We start from the raw sequence: 21,565 nt of genomic DNA, 5'->3' as shown, positions 1-21,565 counted from the left end.
ATTACATATCTGCAGTAACAGCAGGTTTGCCTATGTACCAGCAAAGTGGTAGTACTGCAGTGCTCTCAGTGTAGCAGGTGATCTCTGTGACCCACTTCATGGTCCCAATCCCGGGGCTGAAGAACACTGTGACAAATAAATAGAGAGGGCATAACTAATGAAAAGCTTCCTTTGTGAGAAGGCTAATGGTAGCCAATAGAACATGGGTCCCCAGCATGTTGCCATGATCAACATAGAACCCACTGACACCTTTTCTGGTGGCCTGCCAAGTGTTTTCAGAAAGTGGGCGGGACCAGGTAGAAGTTCAGCACAGCAGAGCTTCTGAGTGGCCGCTCAAAGTCTGATGGGCAGTGCAGATTCAATGAAAATGTCTTTGGCAGCAGCTGCTATCACATGTTTGCTGCATGACTAAAAGTCATTTTAAAAAGCATCCTACTAAGTAGAGCTTCTGCCTGAAATGTTGAGGAAATACTGCTAGAGTTGCATATAAACTCACTCCCTGACATTTCGTATTTTGCTCTACCTGCTGCAAAGGCCATTTTGTGGCTGTGCACACCATCTTCTGTCAGAATTTCAAGAGTGCCTCCAGGCCAAAAAAGGCTGAGGACCTCTGCCAAAGAATATTGCCAAAAAAGCATTTAGACTTCTAAATTGCATAGAATCCCTCATTGGGCAGCATGAAAGGCTTGACAGTGGAATGGAATACCAGATGAAGCATTCCACTCACCTTCAGAACTCACAATGATTCTGATCTGAGGAGTAGAATATGTCAGTCACAGCACTGCTGGTACTATTCATTCAAAGTTGAACAGCGCAACCTGAATTGCACATTAGTTTAGCACAGAGGGGAAACTGAGAAATGGTACATATTTGGGTATGCATATCGATTATCATCCCAATATCCTAACATTATGTAACACCTGCACTGACCTCGAGACTTTCTTCTAGGACTGCATAAAGGACAAATTCCCCTTTCCTAACCTCTTCCAACATCAAATCACAGCTTCATTAGTGACTATGGAGTGACTATGGACTTACTCCATTTCCTCTCTTCATCCCCACAGAGAGACCTCCACTCTGCACCATATAAGGGTAAGAGAGCTTTTCATGTCTTCATAGGAAATCCTGATGAGATCAGACAACTTCATCCGGTGTCAACAGCCCCCTAAAGACACATCTCATTCATTTTTAGCACTTCAGCTGCACAATCTTCTCCAAGAAAAGGCTTCAAGTTAATCAGCTGGGTCTCTGCTTTTTCCAAGTTCCATTCAACTAAAACTATAGAAATTTAATATCTTAAAAAATGCAACAGAAAACAGACACCCAGGCATACAAAGTTATGAACCAGCCTCTGCTTGAACTTAACTCCAACAAAGAGTAACAGCTAGGGTTGAGTGGCTGCTTGCACCCAAAGCAGCCAGCGCTGCATTGTGGGGGTGGAGGGGAGGTGCGGCCACCAAGTGCCTACACACACAGGCGCAGAGCTCTGTGCCTGTGTGTGTGCACCGACTGACATATAGACGCCCGCACCTCCCCCCCCCCCACGACACTGGCTGCTTCGGGCATGAGTGGCTGCTTCGGCCACCAAAGCACCCAACCCTAGTAAAATCCATTATCTGTGCTCACCTAAGCAACGTTTACTGAAGGTGCCATCTCACAAATGGCTGCTTGTACCCAAGCATTCTCTGTTGCAGTTCTTACTTTGTGGAATATCTTGCCTTAGGTAGCCAGGAAGACTCAGTTCTATAGTTCTGCAGAATGTGTAAGGAATTGTTCAGGACACTTTTATAAAGGGTCAAGGATTGGAGCTTTCAGTACTGTATATTGTAGGCACTATATATTGTATGTTCTTACTGCATTTTTTTCTAATTTCTGTAAACCATTTTTTTCTGTTTCTTATATAGCATGTCTTATTCTGTTTTTATTGTATTGTCTTCTGACTTTGTAATATACAGTCTTATAATACCATTGATTGTGTATCTTCTCTTCCCATTTCATTATTTAAATTTTGTAGCTGAACTGAGTCTCAGTGACAGAGGCAGACTACATCGTAGGGTTGCCAAACCCAGCTTGGGTAATTCCTGGGAAATTTGGAAGTGCAGACCAAGGAGGTCAGGGTTTGAGAAGGGAAGGGATCACAGCAAGATAGAATGCCACAAAGTCCACCCTCCAAAGCAGCCATTCCCTCCAAGGGAACTGATTTCTTTCACCTGGGAATCAGCTGTCATTCCAGGAGGCCTCACCTGAAGGCTGGCTAGCCCTATGGACTATAAATATATTTCCCATCAATTTTTCAGGTAAACGCTAACAGATTGAAACTGGACACTGAATTTCTCATATAAAAGATAGCTTTTTAAAAATAAATAAATAAAAACAAAGTTCAATGTTAACATTAAAAGCTTTTAGATATTAAGGAGGGAAAGCTGGCTCCACAAAGAAGTTAGACCTTAAAAGGAAATTTAAATAATTTAAATAAAGTACCAAATTTCTGATGAAGCCCAACAGCAACAAACCCTAACTAATCCTGTTGCAAGCCACCAGTATCACCAGTATTTCCAATTGCGCCAACAACAACCAATGCCTTTGCAATGGGAATATCCTTATCCATGGTTCCTCTATACATTTGTGAAACAGCCTGGGGGGTGGAACGTGTCTGGCTGTCCAAGTTGGAATACGGCCAATCAGGGTGCAGCCAGCAATGCTGATTGGCCCTGCCCCTACAGCTCCCACCCTCCCTCCATGGATGCTAGCCACGTTCTTCTCAAATGCACCAGAGACAGAGAGAGACACACAGAGCCCTGCCAGACTGAACACAAGCCCTCATTCCCTTTCATCTCTCCTGCTGCGAGGGAGGCAGAGAGAGACACAGAGAGAGCTGCCCCAAGCTGCTGACCAGCCCTGCTTCCATCCTAAGAATGAGCCCTCATTACCCGCTATGACTCCTGCTGCCATGGAGAGAGACACAGAGAGAGAGCTGCTCCTGCTGCGACGGAGGGAGAGAGAGAAACAGACAGCTGCCCCAAACTGCACACCAGTCCTGCTTCCTCCTACAAACTAGCCCTGATTACCTGCTATGCCTCCTGCTGTGAGGCACACCAAGAGACACGCAGCGAGATGGAAAGGGAGAGAAAGAGACACAGAGAGAGATCTGCACCTCCCGGTATCCCCTGGGTCCCAGCGCCCATTGCATTCCTGGTTGCAATGGGCTTTGTTGCTAGTTTCTAAATAAACACAATGACAAGAAGTAACATGCACAGTAATCTAATGGAAATTCTGAGACCAGAGCATATTGCCAATTTACAGAAGGCCCAGCTTGGCTCCAGTTTTAATGGCCTTGCAATCATGTCACAGGAGAAACCAGAGCAGGAGTTAACATTACTCCCCCTTGATTACAGTCCTGCAATTTGTTCTTTTTATTTTAAAAAAAAGAGTATTGTGCTATGTATTGGCTAATTACATTCTGTGATCCACTTTAATTTTACAGAGAGTCTGACTGTGAAAAAGTTTAAGTCTTCCTGCTTCATGTATCCCCTGCTAAATCTTTTTTCTGTTATGAATACAGCACTCACAGAAATGAAAGCGCCTGCATTGGGCATACAAAATGCAAGTTTTAAAGGGGATGAGGGAATCGTTAACTACACCATTTATATAAACTCCCATAATACTTAATATCACATGATCAATCCTATCTATTCAACTGAGTCCAGTAAGAAAAACCCCAAACAAAAGTTTCATAATGAATAATTAATTCCACTATCTGACCTGAATTTAGCATAAAGTACATTTTCCATTTTATTTGTGACATTTTGCTCTTGCATGAATCTATGCTCACAGCTGGGCAAATGGATACTAGTTGTCTAAATTCAACCAACCTTATCACAGCTCTTTCCCTTACAAATGTACTAAAACTTGCAAAACTTTGCTGCCTTTACTTTTTGTGGTAACATCCTATTTTTACCCAAAAGTTCAAAGTGACCTGTGACAGTATGCCATTTGATCCACAAAAAAACTGCCTAGGTCCATAAAAATTTCTAAAATATCTTTACCATATAAACATAATTTACCCACAAGATTTTTGCAAAAGGGAAGTCAGTGCTTTCTTTCATGCTCCGATGGTTCTGCTAGATTAGGACTTTAAAAAACCCAAAACTCTGCTCCATCCTTCCACCCTAAAATGTCTCCTTCCTGCACCTTGATAGGACCGATTACTAGATATACCCACCACTTCAGTTAACAATTTTCCATGTTTAAGTTGTTTCATCAGCAGTCTCAGTGCAACATATATTCAGTGCCATTTCCCACTGCTGAATGATGGTAGAATTCAGACGATATCAATCCTCTTATACAAGAAGATGCTACATTCCCGAAGACAGCATGTTTCACTCAGAGTTAGTTCTGAAGTACTACACAACTAACCCCTAACTAGCTTGGAAATACTACACAACCAGTTTGTTTCCATTCCATAGGACTTCTTTCTGAACATTATTTAATGATATATTCAACCACAAAGTTTTGGGCATGGTCTTTCCTCTCTGAGATATTGAGGAAAAATTGGTGCTGAAATGCCAAAACGGAACTTCAAAACCAATCAGCTCTCTTTACTGTATTTTCACAATTGTCAGGTCCTGGAGTGTTGCCTTACAAGATACTGCCTTCCACTGTCTTGGCTCTTTGCTGGGAGGTTCTAGGAAGTCTCAGAATAGGTGCTGCCTTAGAGAGGCTGGGTACCTTGATATGGAGAAAATTAACCTCATTTGCTTCTCAGTCTGGATTCTTCTTCAACCTCTTCCAAGTACCCCCTTTTACTTCCCAGCCCCTTCCCCAAATCCCCCCCTCAACAATGTATCATTATTAGTGGACACTGAATGGGTTCAATCCAAGTTGGTTCCATTATGCTAAATGAGGGAAATCCCACTGGAAATCCCACTACCAAAGCAGCCGCTTCGCTCGTGGCCCGGTTAGCTTCTTGCTGCGAGGGGGGAGGAAAGAGGCAGGCACGGCTGCCGGCATGCCGGTGGACACAAACGTGTATGCGCGGAGCTGCCATGCATACATATTAGCACCCCTGGTGGTGAAAACGCGCTTGCGCAGCAGCTCCGCACATGCACGCTTTCACCACCAGGGGGCACAAGCGCACATGCGCGGCGCCCAGGACGCCGGCTGTTCCTGACTCCCGGAGCTGGTCCTCAACCATAAAAAGTTTGGGGACCGCTGCCTTAGAGGAACCTCTGGATCTAATGTTTTAAACAGCAATGCCATCACCATTTAATTCCCTACCTAGGACTGTTCACCAAACTGTTCTCTTCATTAAAAAAAAAATCAACTTACAGTAATTTATTTTTGTTATTGACATGCTTTTGGGATAGCTAGTTGAATTCATTTAGTTCTATAGTATACATGGTTTTTAAAAAATGTATTACTTCTGGATGTTCTATTGTATTGTTTAAAAATTATTTTAATGTTTACATACATTATAGAACTGTACTGCATAGCAGCCTGAGGGCCCCTATGGGACTGTGGCAGGTTATAAAATATTAAGCATAAGTATTTTTGAATCATCTCTATGGTGTATGTAATTTAAGGCAAGTGTACCAAATAATTAGCTATGGATTGTCAAGGGAATGCAACATGATTATTTTAATTCAAGAATACTACTGTGTGAGGATCTTACCTCTCTCAGTTCCTGCGCAACAGAATTCAAGCGTTCATTTTCAGACTGGGTGTTGGCAAGAACATTCCGCAGCTGTTTCAGTTCTGTCTGCAGCTCCATGACTTTTTTCATATAGTATTCTTCCTTTGTGGCAGATTCCTGAATCAAGGTCTCTTCCCTGCTCTCCCCATCTGCTGCAACTTTCTTGTGGTTGGTATGAGCCTGCCCAAAAGCCTGCCAAAAAGTAAAGAGGTAGGTTTTTAATGCAGAAATCACCACTAAAGCCTAATTTAATTGCATACATGTGTATTGTGCTAAGAGGAAAAAGATGACTACCACATCAACATTTCAGTACATAAAACAGAAGCAATGACATGCCTTCTATTAAACATGGAAGACAGCAAACACATTTTCTTATCTACTGAGATTATCTCTTTGAAGGAAAAACACAACATGGGAAATAGTCCCCTGAGCAAAAAAGAACTTAAATGTTTAATGCAAGAAAAACATACCTACTATTTCCAACATTTTCTGAACCGTGACTGCTCTTTGAATTCTAGCCTAGACATAGGTCTGAAGGGTCAGGTTCCATTACAAATAATGATGCAGCCATGTATTCAATGGATGTATCTTTCTATTAAGCCAACCCTATACTTTTCAGTATCTCTCTGGGCAGCACTGGCCACTTACAATTAGCTCTTAAAAGCAGCTAGCTTCTTTGGGCAACAGATGTTCATAAAACCAAAGAGTTTAACATTTTACATAGGCCTCTGCTTGCACCGATCCACTTGACAGATGGACAAGTCAATTAGATTAATGAATGCTATCTTGTAGTTCACTGCAGCCTTGTCCCTTCCAAGATGGGCTTACTTCTTCCAGATGAACTGACAGGCTCAACATGCCACTTCTTATCGAGACATGTTTTCATAGAAAGAAAAACAGCTAATTCTAATGCTACGCTTTTTAATCAGGTCAAGGGCAAAACCTGCATCTCCTCTTCCTTTCAAGAAATTTCGTCTACCAATTTTTCCATTCACCATTTATGTTACAAGCCTTCAGACGGTACCTGTCATCGCAGAAGTATATTTATTTCCAACATATAAGGAGTAGGCCTGAGGATTCCATTACTTTGGCATATTAGATAAGGAGACATTTGCTGATGCAGTAATTATGGAAAAAGCAGGACTGAAACTAATGACGGGATGTGTCCACGCCATCTTGTATTCAAGGCACCCACTTATCACTCCTATCAGATCAAACTCAAATTCAGATAAGCAAATCAGAGAAACCAGAGACAAGCACCCATTGAGTATATTCTGGAGAGGGTCAGAGTGCAGTCCCAAGGGAAATTAAAAAGCCTCACATTTCAGGCAGAACATAAAACACCATCTGTGCAAGTCCTTGTCAAATGAATTTCTACTCCACAAAGCTGCTTAAAAAGCCTAATACGCAAGATCTCAATAACAAAGAGACAGCAAAACCTGAAAAAGCTTCTCCACAGCACACCATATATATATTAGGTGCCAAATAATGAATATTAATAGCTTTGAAGGAAAAAAGTATTCCTTCATGAGACTACCTTTATTATTCACAATAGAAATCTTTAAACCTGTCGAACACCAAGTGAGACCTTTTGGTCTATCTTGTTCAAGATCATCTAGGGTCTGTGGCAGAGAAGACCACATTATCTCAGATCCTTTAACAGATGAGAGGAATTGAATGTGGGGTGTTCTCTATGCAGAACATATAAGGAAGGCGGTACAGAAATAGCTCTAACCATCAGCTATGTTGCACGGAACAATATGGATAATAAAGTTCCAATTTTCACTAAAAATAAAATGAGGAGTCACTCATTCAGCATGGCAAAACATGTCTTCTCTATAGCTTCTAGAGAGACAGATGTTTTGGCCTCCTATCTAGTCAGCCTCCCCTTCCTCCTCCATGCCAGGCATATATAGTGGGGCTGGTGGAGCATTACAAACTGGTTTTGAAACTCAGTGGAGTTTCAAAGGTCTCCCCACCGTCACTCCCACTGTAAATAGCTTATCCAGATACACATACTCAAACCACACACGGTATGGCAACATATAAAAGGTAAAAGGTAAAGGTATCCCCTGTGCAAGCACCGAGTCATGTCTGACCTTTGGGGTGACACACCCTCTAGCGTTTTCTTGGCAGACTCAATACGGGGTGGTTTGCCAGTGCCTTCCCCAGTCATTACCGTTTACCCCCCAGCAAGCTGGGTACTCATTTTACCGACCTCGGAAGGATGGAAGGCTGAGTCAACCTTGAGCCGGCTGCTGGGATTGAACTCCCAGCCTCATGGGCAAAGCTGTCAGACGGCTGCCTTACCACTCTGCGCCACAAGAGGCTCTTATGGCAACATATGTCTCACTGTAAAAACACAGTCCGTCCATGTTTGGTGTTCCATGTCAGGCCATCTCTCTTTCTTTCCACATCTCCACTTCAAAGTATATCCAGGATGTCTTAGTCTTGTCAGTTACTCCTGTGAATATCTATCTGTATGAAAATTGCCCCCATGCATAACCCATTATGAAAAAATACAGCTTCTTTTATTATAAAGTCAATGTAGAAAATTAAAAAGATTTCTCCCTTGGTTATTGGCACCAGCAATTCCAGACTCAAAGAGACCATGCTGTTTGCACCTTTGACTCTTCATTTACTCTCGTACATCATATACTTCACAAAAGCAGTTTCTTGTCTCATTTGTATTGTCCCATTTCAACTTGTTAAGAACTGCTGCCATGACAAGCGATTCTTCTTAAGACTTTCACTAACCTATTCTTCCTTTCAATTGCATATGCTGCGCGCCAAATTACTTGCAGCAATTTAAACAGATCTCATAATTATTATTCCATGTTCTGATTATTTGCATAATAAGCAATTATGCAACTGATAGTTCCCACAGGGTGTTTTATCCAACTGTACAAGTTAACAACTTTGATTTCTGCATGGTGCATCCATACATGCACACACACTGCATTCCTATTCACAAAGCAAGTTACTTTGGTAGGTTTATAATCTTTTTGTAAAGTCTGCCCCTCTGCAGAAGACTGATCCGGAACTAACCGATTATTAAATTGTTATAAATTAGAGCAGATCGGTTGTGTGAAGGAATGGTCTTTAAAGCCCCATTCCCTTGGGTCCTGGGAGCTTTGAAAAACCCTGCAGCCATCTCGGATCCCTGTCTTGGGTCCCTTATTCTCAAGGAGCATCTTTTCTATGGGTAGTAATGGATGCTGTCAACCAATCTGAAACTGTATCTCCTGCTGCATGGATTTGTACATCCAGCACTCTGCATTCCTCCGAGATGCCGCATCTCCAGCTTTGCTGAACTAGGTAGAACAGGGATGATCTGTCAAACTTCTATGCTTCGGAAGTTGAAAGCATGCCTCCTGTCCCTCTCTTTCACTGCTCTTTGGAAAACAGAACCAGACAGGCACGATGTGTTTACAGAGATCAGGCTTCACAAATTCAAAATGTAAGAATAAACAAAAATCAAGAAGTATACATGGGCTGTTCAAGCATCAGGAAGAGCAAGAATAAAAAGAAAAGGTGGATACGCTCAATCTTCTCGACCCTGAATTCAAAGACATTTAATTAGGATAGGCTAGTAACACCTGACGCTGTACCATTTAAAAACCTTTCATTACCTTGATTCTCAGAAGAAGGATATTACCATTGTCCCTTGACACATGAGCAAGATGGGATCCCAAGGCAAACAGTTTAGGACTGCATGGTTTGTGCCTCCCCTATTGGGAGTCCCTGTGATCAGTCCTGGTCTTATGCTCTAGCCCGGGTGTCATCAACCCACAGTCTGAGACCTGATACCAGGCCGCCAGCAGCCACGCCACCCTCTCCCCCCACCGCAGTGAGAACCTCACCAAGCCTTGAGCTTTTCACTGCAGGGGGGGGGAGATGTGGCACGCCGGTGGGTGCAAACGCGTGCGGAAGCTCCGCATATGCGCGTTAGCACAGAGCTGCCATGCATGCCCGAGCTGCTGTCTCCCCCCCCTCACCCCCTTACAAAGGTTGGGGGCCGCTGCTCTAGCCTTTTGGTTGTCCTAGGCACATTCCGCACATATAGGATAATGCGCTTTCAATGTACTTTTGCAGATGGATTTTCCTGTGCAGAACAGGAAAATCTGCTTTTAAAGTGCTTTGAAAATGCATTAACCAATGTGTGCAGAAAGGACCCTAGTCTCTGCCCCTTTAGGGATGATATTCCAGCAAAGTATGAGACATAAACTTTCTGATATTCACTTGGCAAGATCTATTTGCATAACAAAGCTATAGAGTACTCTGAGCTTGGGAGGGAGATAATTTATCTCCTGAAGTTTTACCAGACTTGCAGCCTTTTCAGCATGTGTAAAATGTAGCTCCAATTAATAAAGCACTGGTGGAGGGCATTTTTCTACATGGGCTTTTCTACAGCTTCATGCAGACATGAGGTACAGATGCATATCACCCAAATACATTCTACAGCCAGATCCAAACTCAGTCTACCTTATCCATTCTCTACAATGGAAGGTGTCTGCACCCAAGGGCTTTCCCCAAATCTACTGTAGAAACAAAACTTTGCTTTGGCAGTGACAGAGTACCTACATCTGCTCTACCAAAGAGGCAGGAAATATGGCAGCCCATTTACTATCCTACTCTTCCTTCATTTCCACCTCTGTCTCTAGCAAGGGAAGAGAAAAGATGGAAAAGATTCTGGTACATGGATGTGGTAGCTAAAATAAGGATTAAACAGATCGAGGAAGACCTTAGAAACCAGCAATGGAATATCCATGTGGCCAAAACCAGTGGTCCCCAACCTTTTTATCACCGGGGACCGGTCAACGCTTGACAATTTTACTGAGGCCCGGGGGGGGGGGTAGTCTTTGGCCGAGGCATGTTACCGCTGCCGCCTGAGCCCCTGCTCCACTTGCTTTCCCACCAGCGCCCCTGACTTCCCGCCACCCACTGGGGTCACTGCCAGCAGCAGCTGTACAGTGCCATGCACAGGGGGAGCCCCAGCCATGGCGGCCGCTGGAGAGCACCAAAGGTGACTCAGGGGTAGAGTGGCAGGGCAGCCGCTGAGGCAACAGCTGGGGAGGAGGACAAGGACGAGCCGCGGCCCGGTACCGACTGATGTACAGACCGGCACCGGTCCCCAGACCGGGGGTTTAGGACCACTGGCCAAAACGACTGCCACCAATCCCCAAGAGTGGAAACATATTATAAACAAGGCAAAATACCCAGCGGCACCTACAGCAGCATATTGGCTGAGAGGACAATCTGCTCCACTAATCACCAGCTAAAGGATAAAAAGAAGAAAATAATAATGGCCCAACCAATGCCTGTACTTATTTGGCAGTTTCCCTGTATGGAGTTTCAGATCATCAGTTACAAAATGATCCAAGCTTTTCATGACTTTGCATTGACTTTAAGACATTATTATAATTTATTATTCTGTTTTTTAGAATTCTTATTTATTTATTATATTTATATACCGCCCTCCCCGGAGGCTCAGGGCGGTTTACATTGAACTTATGAACCATACATGAAGCAATCTTCGTTAATAATCATACAATAATATTAATAACAGTGGTTGTAACAGTATAACAATATAATATAACAGTATAACAATATAATATTTTTGTGAGATGAGATGCCTGACAGACAGACAGATATGGATAGGTAGGTTATGAGTATTTTAAATAAGCCAATAATAAACAAATAATGCCCTGTTATTAGTCTTTGTTTGAGATCAGCACACATGTCCACATATTTCTTTAGCTGTTAATCAAACTAATGAATTATGAAGCTGATAGCTTTTTGATGTGGAAGAGCATTTCAGGTAAGCAAAATTAACTTGGCACATAAAGAGCCTGCCAATTTGAGGCCATTGGCTCTAAAGCTGCAAAAAGCCATGGGAAGTTAACACAAGTTAAAATATTATAGGCGTGCAATGTATTTAACACAGTACTGTAATTAAATAACATTTTAAGACATTAAATGGGGAGGGTTTTTCCAACAATTTGCTAGCCTCCTGCTAGCTCATTTTAATCAGATTTCTTGCATGACAATTAAAGACTAATTAGGAATACATTATGTGTCCCGCTGTGACATTGTATGTTACTGATGTGTTTCTTGACAGGGCAGTGCTCAGACAGTCTGCCATATGCAGATTTCTTTCCTCTGTTATACTGCATGTCAGGAAGAAATCATTTGTGGATTAAAGTCAGACTAACTGCACCAAGTAGACATGGATGACACATCCTCGCATTCCAATTCTGCTTCCCTCTATCCCCCCAAAGAAACCTCTGCTAAGGATTATTAAAAACTGACACTGCCTCACAACACTGCCTCTGAAATTCTTCAAGGCATTCAATACAATAGAAATGGGTTTTATAAATTAAAGGGAAGGAATTTTTTTTATACACATGGGGGCATGTCACAATACAAATGATAAAACATCTTCTAGCTATGTCTCCTAAACATGTGGTAGGAGGAACATAAAAGAGTATTCATATAGTAACAAGTTCTATGCAATTTTACATAGAATACGCTAAAAAAAAATCCGAAGACAAGGTCATAGATTATAAAGTTGTAGAAAACAGGAGTTCTGATTTATATGTGGGCTTACAGTTAACATGAAATCATTTTCAGTGAATCCATACAGAGTACACATTGCACAGAACCAAACTAAACATCAACTGGGATAAAAACACAATCTACATCTCATTCCTGTATCTTTAGGTCAGGCTTTCACAACCAGGGTTGCTTGATGGCCTTTGAAGGATTTCCTAAATGAATGGAAGTTGATTAATGTGTGTGTGTGTGTGTAAATTTATTAAACACTGATTTGGTAGTATGACCATATATCGTCATGTCGATCCACTCCTCCAAAAATGCCCAATGTTAGGCCTGGAGGGGAGAGGGAAGGGGAGGAACCCCAGGTACACAGCTATGCTTCCCAACCATATTCTGCATGATCGTGCCACTTCTGGCACAAATGTTTCAAGGGTTTCTCAACAGTAAATAGTTTAGAAAGGCTGCTGTAGGTAGTGCCTACTAGAGGTGTGTATTCAGCGCAGTTTGGCCAAAAAAACCCAAACAAACCCTAAACCAAATACAGATTTGAGAATCTGTTCCAGCTACCAATATAGCTGATCCATGAGCCATATTGGGAGGGCAGTATATATATTCAATGAATTAAAGTAATACATAATAGCTGCCCTGAATAAAATCTGAGTTTCGAGAATATTCAGCTATACCAATTTGCTGTGATATCAGGAGTTCTCAGTTCCACGGCCTCAGCTGATCCTTTCAAGTCTGCATGAGGCCATGCGAGATCTCTGCCAGCCTCATGCAAAGCCCAGAGACAGCATCGGCTAGCTAAAGTTAAACAAGTTAAAACCTCCTGCCAGCAGACACTCTCCCGTTCAGATCTGCTGCAAGGGGCAGGGAGATCCTTGCAGAACCTGCAGACAGCTTCTGCTGCCCAAAGGTTTAAAGAACCCTTGGGCGGCAGAAGCCTCTGGAGCTGGGTGGGGCAGCCTTCTGTTGTTTGCAACCAGCCCAGGAACAGCCAGGGCCGTGGGAGCCAACAGATCCATGCCACCCGGATTCTCCACTCCAAGCTGGCAAGTTCCCAGGCCTGGAGAGAACATGCTTTAAAACAGTTAAATGAATCAATCCCTTTGAGTGCCTTGGATTCAGACTTCCCCATAGTGAAGTCTGTGACTCTCAGGCAGGTTAAAGGGCTGCTCCATTTAACTTCCTTAGTGTCAGTTCACTCCAAGCTGTACAACTTCCCAGCTTTGAGTACACTCAGACTTTTGAGGCGTTAAAAGGGATCTCAGTCCCTTGGAGTAAAAAAAAATTAGGCATTCCCAATTAGTTGCTGAATCCCAATACCATAACTCTACTGGGATTCAGGAATTTCGGGATATGCCAATATTTTGCATGCCTCTACTGCCTAACTGAAACAGACATTAGATACATCATCATTGTATTCAAGAGCTTCTCTTGAGACAGGGAAATGTCAACACATCACATGGCTACTTTTTACAAGGCTACTTTTTACAAGATTTTACAAGGTGATATGGGGAAGAGATGTAGAGAGGCTGCAGCCATATATTTCAGGTAACTCTTGCCTGCTCCTAAATTGATTCACATTATAATGATACAGCTCCTGGACATGCACTCCAGTGCAGTTCAGGATCTCAGTACAAAGGGAAATAGCTGCAGCCAAAGTTTTCTGAATGCAGCTGTCCCTACAAAACATTTATTCATTTAAATGTGCAGTCAAACAGGAAAGGTGAGCATGACAGATGGCTTGGCGGAGAATGAGAGACAGCCAGAGGTATAAGGCATTGGCAAGAGCTGGAAACTAAAAGCAAAAATTAAGGATTTCCCATGTATACTTTGTGTATGTGTGTGAATATATATAATTAGAGAGAGAGAGAGGTGTGCATCTACCCTGCTAGTAATCACAACTTATCGTAACAACACCATGAGGCTGAGTCAGGCCTACATTTTGTTTTGAAGCAAGCTTTTAGCTCTGAGGGACAGATGTAATAAAACCACACCAATATTTGTTTGGGCTAATTGCAATTTTGATCCCACACAACATTTCCACTGACATAAGGGATTTCCATCAGCACAGCCAACTTTCATGGGATTCCATCCTAGGGCAGCCCACAGTACTATTCCTGGGGGAGATGGGGACCTCCAGGAACAGCATGAGGGGGGAGTCAGAGGTATAAAAGGGGAAGGCAAGATCAGCAAAAATCACCCCCTCTCCTGTTCATGGGAATCCTCATTTAGATCCAATCCCATAACTTTGGAATCTAGTTTAGACGGCCTTATTCAGCTCACAGCAGCTTTGATGCATTTTAAATATCAGTGACTCATAAACATGATTATAATAATATGTGTTAACAATACACAACAGCTGCTCAATTTGAACTGAAAGTTATTTTCTTTTCATCACACACAAAAGCATAACAAGTTTTAGCATAGTCATAGTATCTAATTTTCCCTGGATTTCAAATTCTAAGTAAGAGTATGTGCTTTTAGGAAAGATATATACTAAATTTTGATGAACTATCTAGTTTATAATCAGGGCTGTGTACATTTCATGTGCCCATAGTAAGTAATGCCATTCAAGCATTAAGTATCTAATGGAAAATTCAGTTTGATGTAAATATCCACTTTCATAAAGCCAAAATCACATAGATCAAACTTGGTGAAATTTCAAGTCAAATTAAGGTTTAGACCAAACCCTTCTGAAATCAGGAATCCTGCAGTTTGCAAACATTCTCTCAAAACAAATGAATGGATTTAATTGTGAAAAATAGGTAATTAATTTGTATGTCTTTTACTGATTACAAATTGTTTCAAAAGTAGCAAACATTCAGATAAAGAGGTTTCCTATACTGAACTATGCAAGATTTCAAGGTGAGGTATGGCACAAATTACAATCCTTTGCACAAGCAATTTCAAGAGGGCTTCAGCCATACATTTCTTCAGAACTGAGGCCTGCCAGAAGCAGCAAGTCAAGGCATCTTGACTGAATTAGTCTCAGTGCCATAACCTCTTTGAAAGCTGCAAGCCCCTTTCCATTGGTGGGATAACAAAAGCTTGGATACTAAACTCTTCAACTTTCTATCTCCAGGTGGGCGTAGACCTGGTTCAACTTGGGTACTTCATGAGTTAATGATCCCAGGAACAGGAAGGAATAGAACAGAAAGGAAACATAACAGATGATAGAGAAGAAACAATGTGTAGGGTTAGGGAAGGGTTAGAACCAACATGCATCTTCCCCTGCAGCTTGATCCCATTGGATTCGTCAGGCTCAGGATCCTGCTTTCCTAGATGGTCTTTCTGGGTTTGGGGTTTTGTTTGGGGTGGGACAAAATGCCCTCCTAACCTCAAAGTAGAAGAAACCCTCACTATGAATATCCAAGGACACATTCTCACTCTGAGGAGGTTGGAATGGGACTTCCAATAGAAGTGTCCTAGAGGGAATTGGGTTATCTTCATGGAATGGGAGTTCCAATAGAAGTGTCCTAGAGGGAATTGGGTTATCTTCATGGAATGGGACTTCCAATAGAAGTGTCCTAGAGGGAATTGGGTTATCTTCATGGAATGGGAGTTCCAATAGAAGTGTCCTAGAGGGAATTGGGTTATCTTCTTGGAATGGGACTTCCAATAGAAGTGTCCTAGAGGGAATTGGGTTATCTTCTACCATATCCTGCAGCATTCTATGCTTGAAAGCAGCTTCAACCAAGAGAAAAGAATTCAGTTGTAGTGTCTATGACTGAGACTGAAGACCTTGTTGTCATCTTGCATACTTCCTCCACTGAGGCTTGATGATGGACGGCTGCACTGCTCACTGAGTGGTCTGTGATCCTGTGAACCAGAATGCTGTTTGCCTTGTAAGACATGAGAGATGCTCTGTCAAATGGCATACCTGATGACCAATCTGGAATCCTCTTCCCTTATGTGGGGCTGTTAACAAAATGAAACAAGAATCCATCTTTCGGATAAATTCTGTAAATTGGGGCCTGAAATATGCTACTCTCTTTCCTTGGGTTGACTGGGATGAGGGCATAAGGAAGAGAGGTTACCATGGCATGGGTGGCAGTGAAAGAAATGGCTTTGTAGGTCAACTTGGTGAGCCACTAAGGACAAGGGTCCCAATAAGATTAAGTGCGTCCTCCCTATGCCTAAACCACTTGCTTGGATCACTTGGATCCTTGAGATGAGGTGGGAAAAGAGTGCTCTTGCATGCCTTGCAGCTCCTGTTTCATGGCTCTCTTTCAAAGATTCCATTATCTCAGCTGGGCAAGTCTATCACCTGCCCAAAAAATCTGAAGCAGGGGAGATAGCACCTTACTTCCTGAGGATCCACTTTGGTGGTCAAGCAGCCCCTCCAGTTCAGCGAGTGTTCAGCCAAGAAGCCTTGCATGCCAATCTAGCCCTTCAGGGTCAAACTGGCAGCCAAAAGAGCTATTTGAGCTCAAGGAGCCATTTTATGCCTTTTTATTGTGCATTGTTAATGCATTTTTGGTTTGGGCTCAGCAGTCTTCCTAGGTTATTCTGGGCTAGACTCTCTCATTTTCAGAGGTTAATTCATATTTTATGTCTCTCCAAAGCCTCTAAGGCTTAATGCTGGTGCTGGACCACCCTCTTCCTGCTCCAGAGCTGCACTTCCTAACCAAGCAGGAAGCAAATTGAATCAGGACAACTCCCACCTGGAAAACAGGAAGTTTAAGAGTCTAGTCCTGCTTTCCTGACCATTGGTGAATGTGATTACACTCCGCTTAGCCAGGGCCAAGTCCTCAGGCCCCAAATAAGGGAGCATCCATGAGATGGAACAAACAAGATTACAAAAACCAAGGCACTGGATACCATATACCCCATTAGGTAGGTCTGCCACCACCTCTGAATGGGTCCCTAAGCTTTCAAGACCCAAAGGCAGTCTTGAGGCCTATCAGGGACATTAACAGGCATCTTAACTCTGTCCAGAGCTAAGAGACTAAAAAACAGAACAGTAGAGTGACACAGGGGAAAGGCACAGGTTACCACTTAGCTTGTTCTAAGAAGCAGACAATAGTTTTTTTAATTATTTTGATTTTTATTAAGGTGCACACAGGTAAGATGATAAACTAAACAAAACAGAAAATAAGAACATTGTGAAACATCACTATCTAATACATTATACTCACTTTAAGAAGGAATGAAAAAGTTCACGGGCATTTTCAAACTCCAGAGCCCAAAGGTTCAGAATGGTCAAACCACATTCAGCATACAACAGGGTACAAATTGAATTTCTTTATGGATTCATCCCACAAGGGATTCTAAACACAAAAGCCAATCAGGTTCATTTGCCAGTTAATTAATAAGCCAATAGAATTACTGATGTCAAGGCAGACGACTCGAGAAGAGCCAATCCTAGGTCTAAAAGAGCCAATCCTAGGTCTGACTGACTTCATCTAGCAAAACCTAATTCTCAAAACAGTTAATGGGAGACATCTGCAGTTCGTTACCTTATCTATGTTAGCACTCCTTGAGCTAGCCTTCTAAGGCTACAAGTATGGATACTTAATTGGGGAGTGAATACTTGCATAGAAGAAAAAGATATTGTCAGAAACATCCTGTTGGATGGGAACATGAAAACAAGGTATCCACACTGAATACAAAGGGAAAGTAACTCTTGGCCAAAGAACACCAAAACTGATAGGCCACTTTATTCATCCATGCGCTGAGACACAGATTACTTTTAACATTCAGACACACAACTGAAATTGAGGGGGAGAGTCAAAGTTTCACATCTACTTGCAAGCAAAGCATGTTTCTGACAAACATGTGTTCATCAAGGCAGCTGACCAAACTTCTACAGCTAATACAAAACACAGATTCCAGCACAAATGCACAAGATGAGATCTTTGGATCTCAGCTAGCAAAAGGTCTAATGGTGATTCATCCAAAACTACCCACCGAGTTTTACTATCAGGGATATCAAAATGGGTCAGCCTCTCTCAGCTTAACCAGTGAGGCAGAATGTTGTCAGTGTTGTAGATGTCAAAAAATTATTTACATTTAATTTGATCTAAATCAAACACTTGGTTCCCTGATACATTTGCTCCAGAAACGGCTGCTATTGCTTCGATTTAATTTAATTGGAAAGGAACCATTAATATTCCTGGTATCCTATTCCCTTGATACAGCAAAAGTTTATTATGTGTGTGCTATTTTTCCAAGAATGGTTTATGGCCACAGGCTCTTTGAGAGGCCTGAAGCAAATGAGTGGATCCCCCTAGCAAAGCTCTACTATCTCGAAAGAATAAAGCTATTCTAGCAGAGAATTAGGTTTGGGGGGAGGGGGAAGTAAACTGACCAAAATGAATAGCAACAAACAAACAAAAAAAGCTGAAACCATTACCCCACTACAGAACACAAATAGCAGTATTTGCTCTGAAAATTTTAAAAAACTGGCTATACAAAAAAGCATATTTTCAAGGGCTTTGACTGGGGCTTTGCCAGGCCATTGACTAGGCCTATTTATGGTGCAAGAGTGCCAACAATGCAACAGTCACAGCTATGGAATTTATTTGCAAGGACATTGTTCTTTCTATACTGAACCAGCACATTTATATTATGGTGACAAATTTATTAGAATTACAAATTAAAAGCATATGGAAGAACAGATCCTTTAAACTGGGCTTTGAAATATGAACACATGTTAAATGCATGTAACTTCCTCATACGAAGTCAAATTTCTGATCTATCCAGAATAGTACTGTCTATTTCCTGCTCCTGCATGGGGGAGCATTTAGCCCGGTGCACCTCATCCACCCCGGATTTGTGGTCCTGTACAGCAGGGGTCATCAACCCCCGGTCCGCGGCCCAGTGGCGGGCCGCAAAGGCCACGGTACCGGGCCGCCGCCAGCCACGCCTGCCTTCCCCCGCCGGCAGCAAGGGAAGAGGCAGGCGCAGCCGCCGGCATGGCGGTGACGCAAACGCGCATGCACGCTGTTGCCGTGCATGCGCGTTAGCGCCCCTAGTGGCAAAAACCCGTCTGCGCAGTTGCGATGCATGCACGTTAGCGCCACCTGGTGGCAAAAACACATGTGTGGCAATTGCGCGTGCGCGTTTTCGCAGCACCCGGGCCGTCGGCTCTTCCCTTACTCCGGATGCGGTCCCTGACCTGTGATAGGTTGGGGACCGCTACTGTACGGGAGCCAGGGCAGCAAAGTTCCCAGTGCAGAAACGGTCACAGCAGCACTGCTCCTGGAGAAGTCAGTGAGAAAACTTATCTCTTTTTTCACAAAGATCCCTGCGCCTGATCCATGGCCCCCATACAGAAGCAAATACATGTGGAAGTATAAAGATGGAAGAGAAGGAATAGCTTAGAATGCTACCTTCTGTCATTGGAGGAAGAAACGAGAAAGGAATTTATTATCCCCCACCCCACCCAAGGCCAGAAGCAAAGGATAGAGGTCTAGAAAAATGGAATTCCCTCTAATTTCAACATTAAAGGGACTGGCATAACACTAGGTCACTCGGACTTGCTATTTTTTTTGGCAGTGCTCCAGACCCAAATACAGGCTGTTCCAGACGGTCACTGGTGTTAGATTCAATTTAATCCCATAAGGATTTTGAGTGGTGTGGACATCTGTCTACCAGCAGCTACCCTGAAGACATCAGTTCTGCTCAAATGGACTACTAGCCATCCATCAACTAATAATTACTTTTGGTCACTGCTGACCAAAGATAAGCAGATCAGTACCGAATTAACAAATCATTCTACCAAGCCATTCTGTTCCGTTTATTAGTACAGTAGGACGCCTGCCACAAAGTCAAGCACAAGACAGCTGCTTCATTCAAAACCTGCATAAGGAAACACTGCCATCCTTTATAACAGTTGGCAAATGGTTATTTTGCACTAGCGTGTATTAGAGGAGGGACAGGCCAGCTCTAACACACTTGCCAAACAGCAGAACACCCAAGCATTTTGCTTAGCATGCAGAGCTTCATTCTCCACCCAAGCAGCCAAGGTGAGTCCCTGAAGCATTAATAATATAACTGGGGCCAGCACTGTGGAATAAGGCAATGGGCATGACTTATGACTGTTGTTGCTTCATTGGCTCATGTCACTGGCAATGCCACTGCAGTATGGCCTACTCTCTGTGTTTTGTATAAGTACCACCCCTGCTTCCCCTCCATTTTTTTGCTTGCTGACACAAGCTCAGCCTTATAAAGATTGCCTACTGCTGTGCTCCAGCACAGAACTGTAGAAATTCCCTAACACCAGTCTATTGATAGGAAGACAAAACATTAATTCCTGGCTCAGATCTCCAATTATGGCTTCTGCGTTTCTATCCTCTAAAACAGTGGTCCCCAACCTTTTTATCACCAGGGACAGGTCAATGCTTGACAATTTTACTGAGGCCCGGGGGGGGTAGTCTTTTGCCGAGGGACATCACCGCCGCCTGAGCCCCTGCTCCACTTGCTTTCCCGCCAGCACTCCTGACTTCCCACTGCCCACTGGGGGGCGCTGCTAGCAGCAGCTGTGCAATGCCATGCCAAGGGTGAGCCCCAGCCATGGCGGCCACCGGAGAGCATCAAAGGTGAGCCGGCGGCAGAGTGGCAGGGCAGCCCCCGAGGCAGAAGCCGGGGAGGAGGACAAAGAGGGGCCGCGGACCGGTACCGGGGGTTGGGGACCTCTGCTCTAAAACATCTATGAGGATGCTGCTACCTAGCTTAGCAACTTTAATTTGTATATTTGACCACAAAATGATACTTTTGCATGCTTCTTCACTCACCCTAAACAGGTGTCATTAAAACAACATAGAAAAATTTTCACTGAAAAAAATGCACACCAGTCTATGATAAAAAATATTAACAAACCTCGCTAAGCAGAACAATTCCATCCTCAAAAAAAAGGGAGTCGGGTAACAGACAGAGGTGTTGACAAAACTGTTTTAAGCCGCTACACTAAAACCAACAGCAGGTATTTTGAGTCACCAGATTATTTTCAGCAATGCCCCCTGAAGAGTGAACACCTTGAAGGCATTACAGTTTCCCTCCTTGGAATACTTCCAAGTCATGGCCCGTTCCCTCACAACAATTATTTCCTAAATAAATGACCAAACAATACACATACTGTTAAGGCAAACAGTGCAAGGCTAAACTGTGAGCAATTCTGAGGCGAGCAGCTTTATTTGCCAGTGCAGCCGTGCAGGTGGCTTGCACTGCCTTCAGCTTTGCCACCAAATGGGTCAGGCTGCCATGCATAATTCATAGGCACCTCCACATGATTTGTTAAAGTTAAACCAGATGCTTCTGGCTGAGCAGGCCTCAGCTATTACAGAGTGGAGCTCCAAACCTATACTG

The 21,565-nt window shown here is 43.1% G+C and overlaps 1 protein-coding gene across 3 annotated transcripts in view; it reads right to left on the bottom strand.

The window, feature by feature from the left end:
• BICD2 (BICD cargo adaptor 2) overlaps nt 1–21,565 on the bottom strand; it is a 111,769-nt gene that overhangs the window by 46,577 nt on the left and 43,627 nt on the right. For all 3 annotated transcript variants that reach the window (XM_077325549.1, XM_077325551.1, XM_077325550.1), the window contains exon 2: nt 5,672–5,884. In XM_077325549.1, coding sequence (XP_077181664.1) covers nt 5,672–5,884 — 213 coding nt within the window. The remainder of the gene's footprint in view (nt 1–5,671; nt 5,885–21,565) is intronic.

The sequence above is a fragment of the Paroedura picta genome, chromosome 3 (genome assembly GCF_049243985.1).
Source record: "Paroedura picta isolate Pp20150507F chromosome 3, Ppicta_v3.0, whole genome shotgun sequence".
Lineage (NCBI taxonomy): Eukaryota > Metazoa > Chordata > Lepidosauria > Squamata > Gekkonidae > Paroedura > Paroedura picta.
The sequence above is the reverse complement of the archived record's forward strand: the minus strand, read 5'-3'. Positions and strand labels throughout refer to the sequence as shown.